The 20,831-nt window shown below is 45.2% G+C and overlaps 1 protein-coding gene across 1 annotated transcript in view; it reads right to left on the bottom strand.

Annotated features, from left to right (window-relative positions):
- The window catches only part of LOC112253994 (alpha-1,6-mannosylglycoprotein 6-beta-N-acetylglucosaminyltransferase A), a 124,982-nt gene that overhangs the window by 56,638 nt on the left and 47,513 nt on the right, over nt 1-20,831 (bottom strand). Inside the window, exons 4-10 of the mRNA XM_042324123.1 lie at nt 16,300-16,376; nt 14,221-14,310; nt 12,068-12,139; nt 8,839-9,000; nt 7,142-7,311; nt 6,268-6,402; nt 321-454 (exon numbers count right to left, since the gene is read on the bottom strand). Of these exons, the coding sequence (XP_042180057.1) occupies nt 321-454; nt 6,268-6,402; nt 7,142-7,311; nt 8,839-9,000; nt 12,068-12,139; nt 14,221-14,310; nt 16,300-16,376 (840 nt within the window). The remainder of the gene's footprint in view (nt 1-320; nt 455-6,267; nt 6,403-7,141; nt 7,312-8,838; nt 9,001-12,067; nt 12,140-14,220; nt 14,311-16,299; nt 16,377-20,831) is intronic.

The raw sequence follows: 20,831 nt of genomic DNA, 5'->3' as shown, positions 1-20,831 counted from the left end.
CTGTGTATAAGACAGTAGTTTTGGAATTGTTAGTTAGATTACTTGTTGGTTATTACTGCATTGTCGGAACTAGAAGCACAAGCATTTCGCTACACTCGCATTAACATCTGCTAACCATGTGTATGTGACAAATAAAATTTGATTTGATTTGATTTTGATTTATGAACATGACCCTGTCATTAGGTGGGAGTAGGGTGAAGATGTCCCTAGATGCTGATCTTGGGTCAGTTTGGCATTTCCCCCACTCATGGTTAAGGTTAGGATTGGGGAGGAGAAGCTGATCCTAGATCTGCACCCCAGAGCCATTAGATGCTACTTACGGAACATGGTGTTGAACTGCTGGGGGTTGAGGTTCCACTTGCCCCAGGGGGTCTTGTGGCCCTTGGACTGAGCATAGTGGGCGTGGTTGAACTCGGGCTCTGTGCCGAAGGAATCCAAAACCCGCAGCATACACCTGTAACACACACCAAACACGACAAAGGTATCATACACCCGTCACACACCACATTATAGTGCTAACATACATCTATAGTACACACCGCATTAATACACACTTCCAGCTGTATGCCTCAACCGCTAACAAATGGTTAATTAATTACATGATGTATATCTTTTCCACACCTTCAGCATGGTCACAGCTAGTGTACAAAGAGCAGAAAGAGCTTCCTACAGATGAAACTTGAACAGTAAAGGTTACACTTCATGACTAATTAGAGGAACAGAGAAAGGATGTCATGTGCAATGGAATGACACATTCATGACCTTTTCTCTCTCGCTCCCCCTCTCTAATCAAGCCTTTTAGCTTTCTCTCTCTCTCTCCAACTATCTCTCTTTCAGTCACCTTCTCTCAGCTCCCATCTTTCAGTTTCCCTGACAGATGCTTTTTCAGATTATTTTATGTAACTAGGCAAGTCAGTTAAGAACAAATTCTTATTTACAATGACGGCCGAGGAGCAGTGGGTTAACTGCCTTGTTCAGGGGCAGAACGACAGATTTTTAACTTGTCAACTCGGGGAATCGATCTTCTGTAGCGACCTTTTGGTTACTGGCCCAACGCTCTAGCCACTAGGCTACCTGCTACCCCCATTATAAGTCCCCCCCCAAAAAAAATATTTTTTTGAAAGCCTAAAAATAAACACCTGGCTATGCTTCACCACTATTCCTTTCCATCTTTAATCCTTCTGGACAGAGTCCAACATACTCCTTTGATTGACCCCTGGTGGGGTGGAGGTGTAATAATGAGCATTAATAAAAATTGATGAGGAGCCAGGAGTACCAGAGGGGCTGGCTAAGCTCAGTCTGGCAGCCCAGTCAAGGCCACTCCTGACCAGGCAGATGTTTCGCAGATGGTGGGTGGGTGGGTGTGTGCATGCGTGAGAAAGAAAAGAGAGAAAGACAGTGTGTGTGTGTGTGTGTGTGTGTGTGTGTGTGTGTGTGTGTGTGTGTGTGTGTGTCGTCTCAAGATGCTCAGGAAATAGGGGAAATGGATTCACAATGAGGAAACTTAAGACCAGTGTGACTAAAGCCGCTGCATGCAAATCTCTTCTTTTTGAGACACGTGTGTATTGTCAGACACAGTACAACATTCTTAGGAGATTATGAGAGAGAGATGCAGGTGAAATAGTCTTTCAAATGAGACTGTTGTAGACTGGAGACAAAGATTGTAATTCAAACATTGTTCAGATCAGTGGCAAGGAGTACAAAACGGTCGCCTTTAAGATATCAGTCATGTGTCTATAATGATTCCCATGTAGTATTGAGAATATTGAGAATTAGACAAACTGAAATTATAGCGTATTATAGCCAGCAAATAATGATTACAGTCGATAGGATGATTGAAGCAAGCATTGGTTTTCTGTAGTGAGAGTGTTTGAGAGAGATAGACCAATACATAGATCGATACAGAAAGAGGAAGAGAAAGAACGAGTGAATGTGTGTTTGTTCCTGCCTGCATCTGTTTCCGTGTGTGCCTGTGCCTTATTGTAATGGTGAGAGGTTAGCATGTCCCCTGTTATTGTGATGGTGAGAGGTTAGCATGTCTTGGGGGTATGATATAAAATGCTAATCCCTCCTGTTATTGTAATGGGGAGAGGTTAGCATGTCTTGGGGGTATGATATAAAATACTAATCCCTCCTGTTATTGTGATGGTGAGAGGTTAGCATGTCTTGGGGGTATGATATAAAATGCTAATCCCTCCTGTTATTGTAATGGGGAGAGGTTAGCATGTCTTGGGGGTATGATATAAAATATTAATCTCTCCTGTTATTGTAATGGTGAGAGGTTAGCATGTCTTGGGGGTATGATATAAAATACTAATCTCTCCTGTTATTGTAATGGGGAGAGGTTAGCATGTCTTGGGGGTATGATATAAAATACTAATCTCTCCTGTTATTGTGATGGTGAGAGGTTAGCATGTCTTGGGGGTATGATATAAAATACTAATCTCTCCTGTTATTGTAATGGGGAGAGGTTAGCATGTCTTGGGGGTATGATATAAAATACTAATCTCTCCTGTTATTGTGATGGTGAGAGGTTAGCATGTCTTGGGGGTATGATATAAAATACTAATCTCTCCTGTTATTGTGATGGTGAGAGGTTAGCATGTCTTGGGTGTATGATATAAAATGCTATTCCCTCCTGTTATTGTGATGGTGAGAGGTTAGCATGTCTTTTGGGTATGATATAAAATGCTAATCCCTCCTGTTATTGTGATGGTGAGAGGTTAGCATGTCTTGGGGGTATGATATAAAATACTAATCTCTCCTGTTATTGTGATGGTGAGAGGTTAGCATGTCTTGGGGGTATGATATAAAATACTAATCTCTCCTGTTATTGTAATGGGGAGAGGTTAGCATGTCTTGGGGGTATGATATAAAATACTAATCTCTCCTGTTATTGTGATGGTGAGAGGTTAGCATGTCTTGGGGGTATGATATAAAATACTAATCTCTCCTGTTATTGTGATGGTGAGAGGTTAGCATGTCTTGGGTGTATGATATAAAATGCTATTCCCTCCTGTTATTGTGATGGTGAGAGGTTAGCATGTCTTTTGGGTATGATATAAAATGCTAATCCCTCCTGTTATTGTAATGGGGAGAGGTTAGCATGTCTTGGGGGTATGATATAAAATACTAACCTCCCCTGTTATTGTAATGGTGAGGGTTAGCATGTCTTGGGGGTATGATATAAAAGGCTATCCTCCCCTGTTATTGTAATGGTGAGAGTTTAGCATGTCTTGGGGGTATGATATAAATACTAACCTCCCCTGTTATTGTAATGGTGAGAGATTAGCATGTCCCCTGTCATTGTAACAGTGCGATGTTAGCCTTTCTTCGGGGTATGATATAAAATGCTAATCCCTCCTATTATTGTGATGGTGAGAGGTTAGCATATCTTGGAGGTATGATATAAAATGCTAACCTCCCCTCTTATTGTAATGGTGAGAGGATAGCATGTCTTGGGGGTATGATATTTGTGCGTCTAACTTTCTCACTCATCATTATTCAGGACTATCCGTAATCATGGTGGCATTCACATTAATGTAGAATTGTTCTATATTAGAAGCTGTTCTAGAGAGGCTGGAAAATGAAAGACACTTCAAGATGCAAGTCCAGGATCTTAAGCACAACAAATTTGTAACATATTGTACGAATTGGATGCAACATGTTATAGGAATTGCAAACAATAACATATTCTACATAATGAAACACAATTGGATGACGTAGTACACAAAAGAATAATGACGTAGTACACAAAAAATAATGACGTAGTACACACAAAAATAATGACGTAGTACACACAAAAATAATGACGTAGTACACAAAAAAATAATGACGTAGTACACACAAAAAAAACAGGGACCCGTTTTGGCTCATGAGCACCATTTTCAAAACTACTGGCTGAAATTATACAAAGGTTCTGGAGCATCGCTTTAAATAGAGAGGGAGAGAGCTGCATAGACAAGGAGGAGGAAGGAGAGGACATATGTAAGAACGTAAACAAGACAGGATTAGATAACTATGAGACCAAACTGTTCCATGACGTGAATCGTCGGGCTTAAAAATCAAAATGCACTTTCAACAGAACTTTTGCCTGAAGTTACAGTAAAGCCGAGGCATCTTATAACCTTCCTGGAAGTGCACGTCACAAAATCAACACTGAATCAAGTGGCCAAATGTAAATGTCTTCACCGATATGTATAACGAGGAATTAATCAATACACTCATGAAAATGCCAGCTGGAACCTGCATTACGACCACACCGTCTGTAAAAAGGTTGAATCTGTGTCCCAAACGGCTCCCTATTCCCTAAATAGCGCACTACATTTGACCAGGGGCCTTGGTCAAAACAAATGCATATTAAAGGGAAGAGGGAGCCGTTTGGGATGCATCCCAGTCAATTTCCTCAGAGCAAGATGAAACAGAATGCAAACCTGAAACAAACAAAAAGTGTTGACACGAGAAAGGAAATCTTGGGGCTATTAGCGAACCTGACTTCTTGTTCTCACAAGGCAGTTCTCGTAACAACCTCCAACCACACCGTTGGGATACTTCAGAGGAACAATTAGTCCCACCAAGACCAGTGGGACTAAAGCCACAGCAGGCAAATCTCTTCTTTTTGAGACACGTGTGTATTGTCAGACACAGTACAACATTCTTAGGAGATTATCAGAGCGAGAGACAGAGAGAGAGAGAGAGAGAGAGAGAGAGAGAGAGAGAGAGAGAGAGATGCAGGTGAAAGTCTTTCAAATGAGATTGTTGTCGACTGGAGACAAAGGTTGTAATTCGAACATTGTTCAGATCAGTGGCGAGGAGTACAAGGTGCCGGTTCAGACAGTCTTATCAGTGGAGCGGACAAACGCATGCGCACATTAGAGTGGGCAGAAAACAGACACCGTTAACAGACGACACAACCATGACCACCGCTCCCCATTAAGAGTTAAGATCTTGACCTGATGTTCCCATGGAAATGGCCTACCAACATTGGAACATCAAACGATTGTGCTCAGACGTAATGCAATTTTAGCCCAGTGAAAGAACAGTTTGATGGCAGCCACTGTAACAGAGCTGGTTCACATGATAGTGAGCTTGTTCGATGAGAAGCCTTGCATGAGACCTGAAGACTTTTGTTAGCTTGAAAAGAAAATTAGGGGCTTACAGAAGAAAAACCCATCCACCCATCCAGGCAGGGGGAGCAGGCCCACCTCGGAGAGCATGGCGCTTGCAACACCAGGGTTGTGGGTTCGATTCCCACGGGGGACTAGTACGAGAAAAAAGTATGAAAATGTATGCACCCACTACTGTAAGTTGCTCTGGATAAGAGCATCTTGTGAAATGACTTAAATGTCAACCCAGCCTGGGCCTTAGTCTCAGCCTACTCATTCAGATGCTAATGAGTGTGTAAATCACATCTGGTCCCACCCTCTGTGCCTGGGTCTTTGCCTCCTGAATAGCTACCCCACCAGGTATCAAATAAGCTGCAGGAAATAGGCCTCTTTTCATCCCGCCAACCTCTCTCCAATCAGTAAATGAGCAGTGGGCGAACACTCTGACAGCATGCCCCAGCAATGCTTGGTATCCTACAGGGAGGGATACAGCCTCGGGAGACTCAGAGGGACACAGACAGAGAGCCTGACACTGTTCCCACTTCCCAATTAGTCAGAGCAGCAAGGAGGATGCGGATTCCAAAGAGATCAAATCAAATCAAATATACCCCCTGACACAGGTGTAAACGAGGATACCAGGAAACTCATTGGATGAAAAACTAGGATGCTCATATTTTTAACTAAGGCATTGTATGACGAGTCAGATAGATTTCAGAACCATGTGTATGTGAGATGAGTTGTGTTAGTCGATAGGTGTTCTTCTAGGGAGGAGATGTGTAAGTAACTTCTCTCTCGCTCTCCACCTAACTAAATGAACAAAATCACACACACTCCCGAGTGGTGCAGTGGTCTAAGGCACTGCATCTCAGTGCCAGAGGCATCACTACAGACCCTGGTTCGATTCCAGGCTGTATCACAACCGGCCATGATTGGGGGTCCCATAGGGCTGCGCACAATTGGCCCAGCATCATCCGGGTTAGGGTTTGGCCAGGGTAGGCAGTCATTGTAAATAAAAATGTGTTCTTAACTGACTTGCCTAGTTAAATAAAAATGTAAAAAACATCACATGCCCCACCCAGCCCATAGATGAGGTGGATGTGTAGACAGACAGAGACAGACCGACAGAGAGACAGAGATATATATATATATATAGAGTACTTACTGGTAGTGGACCCAGGAGGGCCCCAGTGTCTTCTTGAACTGGGTCAGGCCCACAATGTCAATGTAGATGAGCTCCACCACCTTGTCCCCCTGGGTGGGGCAGCTGGACTTGTTCCCCATCACTCTCCTCATGATCCTGCACGAGGGAGTGGGCTTAGTTAGGACACACCGGGTGTATCTGAAATGGCACCATATTCCCCTATATAGTTCACTACTTTTAACCAATGCTCTGGGGTTGAGAACAGTTTTAAATTCACTGTAACATGGACAATAACGTGGTATTGTAATATATTACAAAAAGAGAGCAACAACATGATGTTAACACACAACAAACAAAGAGAAGAAAGCTATGGATTGTTTACACACAGTAAACCCCTCTTATGCAAATAGGAAGCAATGTGAGACAGGTTTTACCTAACGAAGCGGGACTAGAGCACACAAAGAACATGTGGGTGTTTTTTCAGAAGCAGGTGGGTTGCAACCACCTCACATTACACTAGCTTTAGCTGTACTTAGCTTCTGCTGCTCATTCCATAGGTGACCTTGGGGAGGTAATACCAGGGGCTGTATGTATCAAGCATCTCAAGAGTAGGAGTGCTGCTGATTTAGGATCAGTTTAGCCTTTTAGAGCACAATGAATAAGACTACATGGACAGGCGAGACCTGGACCTGTATCCATAAAGTGTCTCAGAGTAGGAGTGCTGCCGATCTAGGATCAAGTCCCAACCTTATTCATTATGATCCTAGAACTGTTCAAGAAGAAACGCCCTTCAAAATTTTACGTTGGAAAACGTTTTTAGCCGTTTCGCTACGGTACTCTGCACTGAACACCACCCAGATATGTCTGAGGGGTGCACACACACACACACACTCACTCTTTGAGCTCGGCCAAGGAGGCGGAGATGCGTACGTCGTGGCCCAGCAGGTAGAGGGTGGTGATGAGGTCGCTCCATTGCACCAGCTCCCCCAGGGGCCCCCCACTGAAGGCGTTCTCTGCGATCTTGAAGCCCGACTCCTTGGTCAATAGGCCCAGGTGCACCAGGATCTGACAGAGAGAGAGGGGCATGGATGGTGTCAGTTCAGTTGAAATCTATTGTTTCTCATTGTGGCTCAGTTGGTTAAAGCATGGCGCTAGCAATGCCAGGGTTGCGAGTTTGATTCCCAACGGAGCTATCAATACAGAGAAGTAAGGAAATGGGTTATATCATCAACATTTAAGAAATTCATACAGTATTACCAACCCAATAAATCACGGTGTAATATAGTGTGCAACTTTCTTTATTCAAGTATGTTCGGGCACATCGCCAACCATCTGGGTGTACGTCTTTAGTGAAGTAATCCAAACGCAATTCAATGGGTTGGAAAAATGTAATAAGGCATTTTCCCTATTCAAACGGCAGGCTCGTTTCAATTGCCCGAGTACAGCATGGCAGAACGCAAGATGCGCTCCACAGAAGACGTATCATTATTAACATCAGAGCGCACAAGTCTCCTTCTACTCACCAGGGAACACACTGAGCCACGGGACAGAATCCAACTTTACAATGTTCTGTGCTTTCTATGGACGTTCTCAACACACTTTCAGCTGCCGTGTTAGCCAGCGTCTCAAACAGCACCATATTCCCTATATAGTCCACTGCTTTTGACCAGGTCCCAGAGTAGTAAACTATGTAGGGGATAGAGTGCAATTTGGGACGGAGACACAATCACCAAGGTGCATTGTTCAGGGATTAATGGGTAGAGAGAGGATTATGACTGTAATAATATAAAAATCAACCTTTCAGCACACTGTGACTGTGTTTCAAATGGCACCCTAATTCCCTATATAGTGCACTACTGTCGGCCAGGGAATATAAGGCTACGGTGAAAACTATTGCAATTTACAGGGAATAGGGTGCCATTTGGGACCAAGCCTATCTTGACTCTTTAGGGTCATGGAAATGGGGCAGGCTCCTTGTTCCTGGCCTGATCCCAGATCTGTTTGTGCGGTCTTGCCAAGTTGGCAAGACCGCACAAAGAGATCTGGGATCAGGCTACTTTGTTCCTGCTCGGAGCCTTTGGCATGAGAGTTTGGGCTGGGTCCCGATTCTCCCCACTTCTCCCAAAGTGTACTCTTGCTCACTCAAGCCAATGCTTACACCAATCATATGTTTTAAAATCCATTACAAGGAGTATGTAAGCGTACACTTCTTGGGAAAAAAAGTGAAGAATTGGAGTTTCAGGTGCAAAGAGGAAGTAGGTCTCTCACCATATGTCATATCCACACTGTTAAAAGCCGTAGAGTCAGAAAGAGGAAGTCCTGAAGATCACTAGGGAACTGAAACCTCCATTACTAATCGTTGGGGCCAGGTAGCAGAACACAATAGACTTTCCTTGTTTCAATATTCTCAGTTCAGAAAGGCATGGGCTGACTCTATTCTCCAATATTCTCTATTCTTCTATTCTCCATGTAGCTAATATATTTTTGGCGGTGTGTTTGTGTGAGTGCGTGCAAGTGTTTTAAGTGCAAGCTTGCATGAGTATGTGTGTGCGTGCACATGAGTACGTGTTTGAGAGCATGTCCGTGTCCTACCTTCTTCCTCTTGCGCTTGGCCAGGTTCTGCTTGGCAGCCAGGGCGCGGATGGCGTTGATCCAGGGGTCTTCCATGCGCTTGATCCGGAGCATCATCCAGCGGAACTCCTCTCGCCGAGACGTGACCCGGTATAGCTCCTCGAAGCTCGTCCGGATCTCCGTCTAGGAAGACACGACACAAGTTAGACACCCCTACTCTTTAGGCGTTATGGTTTAACCCATTAACCTCTTTCAATGTTTACCCGATAGAAAGAGAACGTTAGCCTCTGAAAGGGGGTAGGTAGACAAGTTTTAGATCGGCAGAAGTTCCAGGTGGACGGAGTGTGCACATTTTAGACTAAAGTGAAATCTCCACCCACCTGGGGCACAGGACGATGACAAACGGGCACGCACAATTGTGTTTGTCGTGATCAGTTTGAGCAAGGAGGCAGAGAATCGCTCATCTTCATTACATGATGAGTAGTTACAGTGGGGCAAAAAAGTATTTAGTCAGCCACCAATTGTGCAAGTTCTTCAACTTAAAAAGATGAGAGGCCTGTAATTTTCATCCTAGGTACACTTCAACTGACAGACAAAATGAGGGAAAAAAATCCAGAAAATCACATTGCAGGATTTTGAATGAATTTATTTGCAAATTATGGTGGAAAATAAGTATTTGGTCACCTACAAACAAGCAAGATTTCTGGCTCTCACAGACCTGTACCTTCTTCTTTAAGAGGCTCCTCTGTCCTCCACTCGTTACCTGTATTAATGGCACCTGTTTGAACTTGTTATCAGTATAAAAGACACCTGTCCACAACCTCAAACAGTCACACTCCAAACTCCACTATGACCAAGACCAAAGAGCTGTCAAAGGACACCAGAAACAAAATTGTAGACCTGCACCAGGCTGGGAAGACTGAATCTGCAATAGGTAAGCAGCTTGGTTTGACGAAATCAACTGTGGGAGCAATTATTAGGAAATGGAAGACATACAAGACCACTGATAATCTCCCTCGATCTGGGGCTCCACGCAAGATCTCACCCCGTGGGGTCAAAATGATCACAAGAACGGTGAGCAAAAATCCCAGAACCACACGGGGGGACCTAGTGAATGACCTGCAGAGAACTGGGACCAAAGTAACAAAGCCTACCATCAGTAACACACTACGCCGCCAGGGATTCAAATCCTGCAGTGCCAGACGTGTCCCCCTGCTTAAGCCAGTACATGTCCAGGCCCGTCTGAAGTTTGCTAGAGAGCATTTGGATGATCCAGAAGAAGATTGGGAGAATGTCATACGGTCAGATGAAACCAAAATATAACTTTTTGGTAAAAACTCAACTCGTCGTGTTTGGAGGACAAAGAATGCTGAGTTGCATCCAAAGAACACCATACCTACTGTGTAGCATGGGGGTGGAAACATCATGCTTTGGGGCTGTTTTTCTGCAAAGGGAGCAGGACGACTGATCCGTGTAAAGGAAAGAATGAATGGGTCCATGTATCGTGAGATTTTGAGTGAAAACCTCCTTCCATCAGCAAGGGCATTGAAGATGAAACGTGGCTGGGTCTTTCAACATGACAATGATCCCAAACACACCGCCCGGGCAACGAAGGAGTGGCTTCGTAAGAAGCATTTCAAGGTCCTGGAGTGGCCTAGCCAGTCTCCAGATCTCAACCCCATAGAAAATCGTTGGAGGGAGTTGAAAGTCCATGTTGCCCAGCAACAGCCCCAAAACGTCACTGCTCTAGAGGAGATCTGCATGGAGGAATGGGCCAAAATACCAGCAACAGTGTGTGAAAACCTTGTGAAGACTTACAGAAAACGTTTGACCTCTGTCATTGCCAACAAAGTGTATATAACAAAGTATTGAGATAAACTTTTGTTATTGACCAAATACTTATTTTCCACCATAATTTGCAAATAAATTCATTACAAATCCTACAATGTGATTTTCTGGATTTTTCTTTCTCATTTTGTCTGTCATAGTTGAAGTGTACCTATGATGAAAATTGCAGGCCTCTCATCTTTTTAAGTGGGAGAACTTTCACAATTGGTGGCTGACTAAATACTTTTTTGCCCCACTGTATGTAGGATTTGAGGTCATTTGTAGATCAGCGATTCTGTAACGCTGTCAAAATCTCCAACACGCACATTGGATATACAGGACATAGAGGGGATTCTCATCAACTTAAACACTAAAGCTACAGAGTGCCAAGTTCTGCCAGGCGCTCTTTGCATTGCAAAGACGTATGGCTCCTCATTGAACGCAGGAATGCAACGATACCAATCTACACATTTCTCCGCTTCTCTAGGGTCAATAATTAAGAAAGCTTTCCCCACAGGCGGCTTGGTTGAGATGTCGTCCTGCCTGCCATTAACAGCTGCTAAAGCTGGGGAAACAACGCTCTGGCAGTGTATTACCATCCCTCATCAGGACAGGAAATCACTGGGAGAGAAAAGTCTGGGGGACCGTGTCCGAAATGGCACCCTATTCCCTGTATAGTGCACTACTTTTAACCCATAGCGTTATGGGCCCAGGTCAACAACAACAACAACAGCCACCATCAATGGTGATCTCAAAAACAAAAGGACATCCGAAGGGGGGCAAAGAGTATTACATTTGGACTTATCGCATTATCCACAACCAGGAGTATATTTAAAGTCAATAACGGCGAGCCACGCCCGGAGTTCTGACCTCAGACGGCCCTGTAAGGAGATTTAAGCGAGTGCCCATTGGCATGGCGACCGGCGTCATGGTATAAATCCTCTCCCGCTCTATAGTCAGTTACTAACGCAATCACTGGAGTGACTTGACTCTTCAGACAGTGTGTGTGTTAGCCTATGTGCAGCATCTAACATTGCTTATGCATTAGTCGGTACCATTTGAGCTAAAGAGCACATGTTCTAACATTATAAAAGCTATTCAATGCCCTCGTGACTTTTGTGGCATTTGTCTTCAGGCTGGGTATTCTGTCTGGCCAGTCCCCAGAGTGGTGAGAGTGAAAAGGACTGGCCAGGCTGTTGAGTCTTTCAGCAGGGTGCAGAGACGGGCACTTACGCCCTTTTCACTATTGTGTTTTAGGATATTTTCTTATCACGTTGTCATTTTCACATCGTGCCAACCTGAACCAAACTGTGTTGGCTCTAATATTTCATTTTCCCGTTGTCCTTTCCAGCGCGGTTCAAGCAACTATACTCAGTTTGTCTCGGCTTGGCAGTGTGGAAAGCCCTTCAGTTCAGACACTCACCTGGCCCCTCCGGTCGGCCTCCTCGTCCAATGTCTTGGTCCTCCACGGCAGGTGCGGGCACCAGTTCTCCACCTAAAATGACATTAACATCAGAACATAACATCAGAAGGAACTGAGATGGAAAATATGACAGAGTATGGGGCCTGTGAACTCTGCCAAAGGAGAGGAGAGAGAGGAGGACGCAGGGGCGAGGGAGGGAGGAAGGGACACTAGGGTTGTGTCCCAAAATGGCACCCGCTTCCCTATGTGGTGCACTACGTTAGATAAGAGCCATATAGGCCCTGGTCAAAAGTAATTCACTATATATAGGAAATAGGGTAACATTTGGGATGCCGCCTAGGAGGCAAATCAGGCAATCATTAGGCAGGTAATTGTTTCAGTGAAAGCAGATGTCATGCCGACAGTGGCCTAGCTCACTTTGATCTCACTTCAGAGGTTCTGATGGGGGAGGGGGGGTGTTTGATGAATCGAATAGCAATGGTGGGCCCAGCCTCACTGAGTGCAGATACAAAGATAGACAGAGAAACAATTTGGCCCCACCCTACTGTAATGACATCCTATTCCCCATATAGTGCACTACTTTTGGAGTTTCTGGCTGATAGGGTGTAGGGCTCAGGCCAAAAGTAGAGAGGCAGAGAGAGAACGAACAAGGCTGATACTACATGGAAATACATGCATATCGCCATTGTGAAAGCAAGTCACACCGACTGAGATAGAGCGCCGTCTCACTGCATAGACCTCTCACTGGCTGCGTACCTAAAAGTTCCCTATGGGCCCTAGTCAGAGTTACTGTACTAAATAGGGAATAGGATGGCATTTGGTACGCAGCCACCCTCTCTCTCCCTTAAAGGAGAATTCCACCCACACACGCAGTCCCAAAATGTTTTACTTGTCAGCAATCAAGTTCTCATGCTATATAAAGGTTGGGAATACAGAAATACAGCCGGTGTTATGCATTTTGCATCATATGATGCTGAGTGTTGCATAACATAATGCAAAATGCATCATACTGGCTGTATTTTGAAACTGATATATCTTGATTGCTGCCATGCAAAACATTTTGTGACTATATCAAGAATGGACTAATGAAACAAGTTTTCCTTTAATGGATAAGGTACATGTCTCTCCCAACAGGTATTTTCAGTAGAGTAAAATGACACTGCACTTCCCCCAAGCACTGATCTCAACATTTATAAGCTCCCACATCTGACCAGCTCCCACATCTGACCAGCTCCCACATCTGACCAGCTCCCATATCTGACCAGCTCCCATATCTGACCGAGAATAATCAACATAAAGAGTCAGGGACTTGAGTTTGATTAAAAACTTCAGTTCAGTCATTGCTACTTAGCAATGAGCTTCTCATTGACCAACAGAGGACAAACCTTATTTGTGAATGCTACGGTATAAATGGGCTTTACATCTGGAGTGTTGTGTTTGGGTGTGCGTACCGTACTCACTAGGGTCGTCAGAATGCTACGGTATAAATGGGCTTTACATCTGGAGTGTTGTGTTTGGGTGTGCGTACCGTACTCGCTAGGGTCATCAGAATGCTATGGTATAAATGGGCTTTACATCTGGAGTGTTGTGTTTGGGTGTGCGTACCGTACTCGCTAGGGTCATCAGAATGCTACGGTATAAATGGGCTTTACATCTGGAGTGTTGTGTTTGGGTGTGCGTACCGTACTCGCTAGGGTCGTCAGAATGCTACGGTATGAATGGGCTTTACATCTGGAGTGTTGTGTTTGGGTGTGCGTACCATACTCACTAGGGTCATCAGAATGCTACGGTATAAATGGGCTTTACATCTGGAGTGTTGTGTTTGGGTGTGCGTACCGTACTCGCTAGAGTCATCAGAATGCTACAGTACATGTTTCCATATCAACTCCTAGAAAAAAAATCTGCGCTGTAGTATAATTCACAAGTACATAGTTCAGTCGTCAAGGGCGCGTGGAGTTTCAGTGGATGAATACGTAAAGAGCTGGGGCGTTCCACGTCCCCTAGGCTGTTAACACTGAATGTCAATGAGTAGATCAAACCACACTGTAGCCACTGTGCGCATGGACACAGACACACGTGCACAGACACGCACAGACACACGTGCACAGACAGACACAGACACACATGCACAGACAGACACAGACACCACTCACCTCGCTGAGATATATGAAGAAGGAGCAGGTGGAGCCGTCCACGCCGTAGTTAGTGTAGCATGAGTCTGACCGCCACATGTCCTTCATCCACTGAGGAAGAGGAGGAGAGACTTAATCAGGACTGAACACAATAGGTTCCAGTTTAGCCTACCAATCCACATGCCTTGGCCAGTCCTCCCATCCCATGTGTAGGAGCTCTGAGCTATTTGACCAGACCCAAGTGTGTGTGTGTGTGTGTGTGGACCCAATCCAAGAAAAACAACCAGGCAATATAAGCAAAGAAACAGGGACAAAAATATATTGTTTTCAGATGTTCACAGATGGAGATGTGCAAAACGGCAGGTAGCATAGTGGTTAGTGTTGGGAAAGTAACCGAAAGGTTGCTGGATCGAATCCCCGAGCTGACACGGTAAAAATCTGTTGTTCTGCCCCTGAACAGGCAGTTAACCCACTGTTCCTAGGCCGTAATTGTAAATAAGAATGTGTTCTTAACTGACTTGCCTAGTTAAATAAAGGTAAAAGAAAGAAGAAAAAAAAATCTGCTGAAGCCCAGCGAAGGAGCAGAGCGAAGGAGCAGAGCGAAGGAGCAGTGTGAAGGAGCAGAGTGAAGGAGCAGAGTGAAGGCGCAGAGTGAAGGAGCAGAGTGAAGGAGCAGTGTGAAGGCGCAGAGTGAAGGAGCAGAGTGAAGGAGCAGAGTGAAGGAGCAGAGTGAAGGAGCAGAGTGAAGGCGCAAGGAAGGAGCAGAGTGAAGGAGCAGAGCGAAGGAGCAGAGCGAAGGAGCAGAGTGAAGGCGCAGAGTGAAGGCGCAGAGTGAAGGAGCAGAGTGAAGGAGCAGAGTGAAGGCGCAGAGTGAAGGAGCAGAGTGAAGGAGCAGAGTGAAGGAGCAGTGTGAAGGCGCAGAGTGAAGGAGCAGAGTGAAGGAGCAGAGTGAAGGCAGAGTGAAGGCACAGAGTGGGGATACGACTTGGCCAAGGCTACGTGGGAATATGGCTTACAGTCTGGGTTAGGAATAATGGTGTTCCACTCCAACACTGACACATTAAGGCTGAGTCTCAAATGACACCCTATTCATTATGGGCCCTTGTCAAAAGTAGTGCACGACATAGGGAATAGGCTGCCATTTGGGACGTAGCCTGCCATTGCCTCTTTCCATCACTGCAATTTCCATCAGATTTTTCTATCCGATTTCCATCCCATTGTTTTTGAATGACTAGGTTATGCAGAGTCGGTGTAGGTTTATATGAGACTGCCCTAACTAATTCCACTGAGATTGACAGCCACCCAAGTAAGTCCCATGGAATGAGTCACGCAAGGCAGATGAAAACATCACGTGCAGCTAATTGACTTGAAAAGGTATTCGACAGGGGTTTATGAATTCCAAAGTATATTGTAATGGGAAGGAGCAAGAAGTCTTCAATATGTCTTTTGTTCCCGCTGAAAACCTTGTGAAAGATTATTCTAATAATAATTATCCCATCCATCAGAGCACAATAACAGGAAGGAAAAGGATGCCAGTAGGAAGTTTGTACCATGTACAGTATTATATAGCACTGTGACAGCTGCGATTTCCACCATACCCATAAAAACGGCAGAGGAATAAAAGAAACTGTCTGAAGTTATTTTACGAGCCAACAGTTTAGTCAGCAGAAACATTTAGGCCATGCGCAACAGAATACACTGAAAAGCTGCATTCTGATTTAACCTCAATGAAACACTTGAGATTTAACGTGGTTGAAATAATCCCATTTAAAAAAAGAGAAAGGAGATAGACATTTGAGACAAAGGGAAGCTAAATAGGACAAAACAGCTCATCTGTTTCCGCTAGGGAGCCTGTTTGAGCCCTGTTTTGTCTCTTTTAAAAATGGTGATCGGCTAGCCATGCCTGCCTTTCCTTGGTGCCAGCGGAGGCTTGGGAGCAGCGCACAGAGCAGATGGCCTTTATGATATGACGGTATCTGCTCCGGGCAGACTCTGGCCTGGGGCTGGAGGGCTGTGATTACTGCTGCTGCTGGTGGTTACGGTCTGTGTGTGTCTGTGTGTGTGTGTGTGTGTGACTGTGTGCGTGTGTATGTCGCTGACCTTGACTTTGCCCTCACAGTGAGGGAAGCCGTCCATGGGGGGAAGCTCACATTTCTCCTGAGCGCCGTTCAGCAGATCTGAGGAGAGAGAGAGGAGAGAGAGAGAGGAGAGAAAAAGAGAGGAGAGAAAGAGGAGAGAAAAAGAGAGGAGAGAAAAAGAGAGGAGAGGAGAGAGAGAGAAAGAGAGGAGAGAAAAAGGAAGGGATCAACAAACCGTGCAGGTCTGGAATTGACAAACTAAGACGACACGGAGAGATCAATACACAGGCATGAATGAACACACTCATGTGCACATACACACTGCCTCAGGCATGTATGCGCATGACACAACAAAAATACACACACACACACACACACACACACATTGGGTTTACACGTCAAAAAGTTCAGGACAACCAATGACTTCACTGGGTCTGTAATTCCATGTACCCTCAGGGAGGTGAAGGGTATTTGGAAGAGACTGAACACAGCCCAGAACTGAAACAACATATGTATGTATGTGATGTGTGCTGTCTCCCAATAGCACGAGCACAGGTAGCGTAACATGTGTGACCACATGGTACCATCCAGCCAGCCAGACATTGCGACAGATACATGATGCCAGTGAGGCTATGCTGCTCCCCTGGCCGGGCATACAGTGGTGATTTCTATACCGGATGCAGCAGACTGACGCAGGTTCAGATAAGCTCGCTCTCTGCCAGCCTCACACCGTGACAACAGACATGGGTGGAGTTTAGATATGTCGGCGGCACTAAAAGGCGTTTAGTGGAACGGGGTGCTGGGAAAAGTCCCATTCCAATAAAGAAAATGTGATGGCATCACCCATAAATAAAAGATGAGTCGAAAATGATTGGGTGCGTCCCAAAATGCCCCTCTGTTTCCTATATAGTGCAAAACCTTAGCGCACTCGTGTTCCTGTGAGGATGAAAACACCAGGGTTGGGGGAAGGTGTCCCATTAAAGAAATGGCTGTTACATGACAGAGGTGATGAGGCTCAGTCAGGGCTTTATTTTCTCAGGGGGCTGTCTGAAAGTCTGTCATCATGCCCATGGCCGTGATTGCCCTGTCCATTAGGCTGATACTCTCTCACAGTCCGAGGGAAACTTAGTTTGGACTGACAAGAGGATATTGCCATTGGGGCCTGTGGCTTGGCCATGAGTGAACTACAGGTATCAGCTCTGACCTTTAAACGAGTTCGATAACAATAAGGGAACCTTTGCAGACTGCGTGTCTTGTCCTGTTAAAAATCTCTTAACAGTCACTACCTGTTCTGTGAACATTTGTTCTGAAGAGCAAAGCATCTGCACAAAATGGATAGAAAAAAAGAGGCAGGATTTTTACCATTTGCGACCCATGGGGAGCTTGCCAATAACAAAGAGGCAGGATTTTTACCATTTGCGACCCATGGGGAGCTTGCCAATAACAAAGAGGCAGGATTTTTACCATTTGTGACCCATGGGGAGCTTGCCAATAACAAAGAGGCAGGATTTTTACCATTTGCGACCCATGGGGAGCTTTAACAAAGAGGTAGGATTTTTACCATTTGCGACCCATGGGGAGCTTGCCAATAACAAAGAGGCAGGATTTTTACCATTTGCGACCCATGGGGAGCTTGCCAATAACAAAGAGGCAGGATTTTTACCATTTGCGACCCATGGGGAGCTTGCCAATAACAAAGAGGCAGGATTTTTACCATTTGTGACCCATGGGGAGCTTGCCAATAACAAAGAGGCAGGATTTTTACCATTTGCGACCCATGGGGAGCTTGCCAATAACAAAGAGGTAGGATTTTTACCATTTGCGACCCATGGGGAGCTTGCCAATAACAAAGAGGTAGGATTTTTACCATTTGCGACCCATGGGGAGCTTGCCAATAACAAAGAGGCAGGATTTTTACCATTTGTGACCCATGGGGAGCTTGCCAATAACAAAGAGGCAGGATTTTTACCATTTGCCCCATGGGGAGCTTGCCAATAACAAAGAGGCAGGATTTTTACCATTTGCGACCCATGGGGAGCTTGCCAATAACAAAGAGGCAGGATTTTTACCATTTGCGACCCATGGGGAGCTTGCCAATAACAAAGAGGCAGGATTTTTACCATTTGCGACCCATGGGGAGCTTGCCAATAACAAAGAGGCAGGATTTTTACCATTTGCGACCCATGGGGAGCTTGCCAATAACAAAGAGGCAGGATTTTTACCATTTGCGACCCATGGGGAGCTTGCCAATAACAAAGAGGTAGGATCTTTACCATTTGCGAACCATGGGGAGCTTGCCAATAACAAAGAGGTAGGATTTTTACCATTTGCGACCCATTGGGAACTTGCCAATAACAAAGAGGCAGGATTTTTACCATTTGCGACCCATGGGGAGCTTGCCAATAACAAAGAGGCAGGATCTTTACTATTTGCGACCCATGGGGAGCTTGCCAATAACAAAGAGGTAGGATTTTTACCATTTGCGACCCATGGGGAGCTTGCCAATAACAAAGAGGTAGGATCTTTACCATTTGGGGGAACTTGCCAATAACAAAGAGGCAGGATTTTTACCATTTGCGACCCATGGGGAGCTTGCCAATAACAAAGAGGCAGGATCTTTACTATTTGCGACCCATGGGGAGCTTGCCAATAACAAAGAGGCAGGATCTTTACCATTTGCGACCCATGGGGAGCTTGCCAATAACAAAGAGGCAGGATCTTTACCATTTGCGACCCATTGGGAGCATGCCAATAACAAAGAGGCAGGATCTTTACCATTTGCGACCCATGGGGAGCTTGCCAATAACAAAGAGGCAGGATCTTTACCATTTGCGACCCATGGGGAGCTTGCCAATAACAAAAGGCAGACTGAGTTACCAAATCGTGCATCCAAAAGTCCTGCGGCTTGTACAGAGCCAAATATTAGACAATGCATCACTTTGTTCTCTAGTGATTGATCAGTCCTAGATTAATTATTAAACCTTCAGGGTCGGCTCAGCCCAAACGCCAAGTTCTGACGAGGCCCGCCATGATTGGGCTACAGACTAAAACTCTACGGCCCATAGTCCAATGACAATTCATCCTTCTGTACCGAGTAGCATTCACTAAGAAACAAAGAGATTTCAGTGAGAGAGAAGAAAATGTATCAGAATTCTATTGAACAGAACGTCATGTGATCTCTGCACACAAAGCCATTCTATCCTACCACGTCAGGAGTGTGTGTCTGTGTGTGTGTGTCAGTTACTGGGAGGGGACCTCATTCTGATAATATATAGTCTCTACTCCAAGGAAAATCACTGATTGAAATTAATTTAATTCGCACAGCGCTTTGACTTAATAACCCTCGATGTAAAGAGCACATGCTGCGACGCGGCCCTCTCATCTATTTTAATATCTTTGTTGTTTTCATACTCACAATGGCTGTGCAATACATCATTTATATAATAGACAGCATAGTGGCGGATACAGTAGACAAATGAGAACGCTCCGGGGTGAAGTTCCACATCTAGGATGAGCTTCCCTCCCTCAAACCTAATATTAACCATAGGGAGGTAAACGCAAAACTGACTCGAGATCAGCATCTAGCGGACACTTCAACGCTGCTATTCACCAACTTCCAGTGGGTCCAAACCACCTAAAGATACCTTTGAAGCTGCTCCCGTTTCAGCCATTATCTGCTAGAAGAAGCCTTTGAGCGAGAAGACAGTCAATCGGCGTGTTTGAGGGGATCCGTTTGAACGAAGGCAATGCACAGAATCAATCGTCACATAATGAGTAGCCCCTAGCAGTGATTCTGCGCAGTCCAACTGCAGTGGAATCACACGTGCCCAGCGCAACACCCTGAGCCAGTGTGTGCGACACCGCAGGCTATGCGTTGGTTGCATGTTCCTATTTACTGTGTGTATTTCTGTATTCTGCCGTATTCTGTATTCTGCTAATCTGGAAAAGAGACCAAGGTATCAATATGACTCCCGGTTAAAACAAAGGTGAAATTAATGCAGAATTGGACAACAGTCATGTGGTCATGAGACAGCTAGCCTGAGACAAAAGGCCTAAGGTTTAGCCACGGTTTCCCGGGGCAACAGGAGCAGGAGAACAATAGGGGGAGGCAGACAGATTATTATTAAAGTATTTTCTATACACACACACACTCCCTCCCTCCCTCGCTCCCTCCCTCGCTCCCTCCCTCCCTCCTCCTGACAAGAAAGAGACCAGCTGATATGAGCCGAGACTGGCTGAGATCTCACCAGCCAGTGTGTCAGTGACAAAACATGGCTCCTTAAGTCGCTGCTGCTTTAATCAAGCAGAAAGAGCTGCCTATCGCCAAGTGGCAGGCTAAATATAGCCGCATTCTAATCAAACGTCAGAGAGGTGGTATTTAAACCTAACAAGAGATCTTTCCACATCCTGTGCTTCACAGAGCATCTTTAAGCCTGATGAGCATCTTTAGTCTGATGAACCCACACAGCGATGTTGTTTAGGATTTAGATTGACATGCTGCGCTGTGGTCACGGCAACTGCAAGGCTTGCATAATAGTGCTCTGTGGAACATGC

The sequence above is a fragment of the Oncorhynchus tshawytscha genome, linkage group LG07 (assembly GCF_018296145.1).
Source record: "Oncorhynchus tshawytscha isolate Ot180627B linkage group LG07, Otsh_v2.0, whole genome shotgun sequence".
NCBI classification, from domain to species: domain Eukaryota; kingdom Metazoa; phylum Chordata; class Actinopteri; order Salmoniformes; family Salmonidae; genus Oncorhynchus; species Oncorhynchus tshawytscha.
This window is presented reverse-complemented; position numbering and strand designations above follow the sequence as displayed.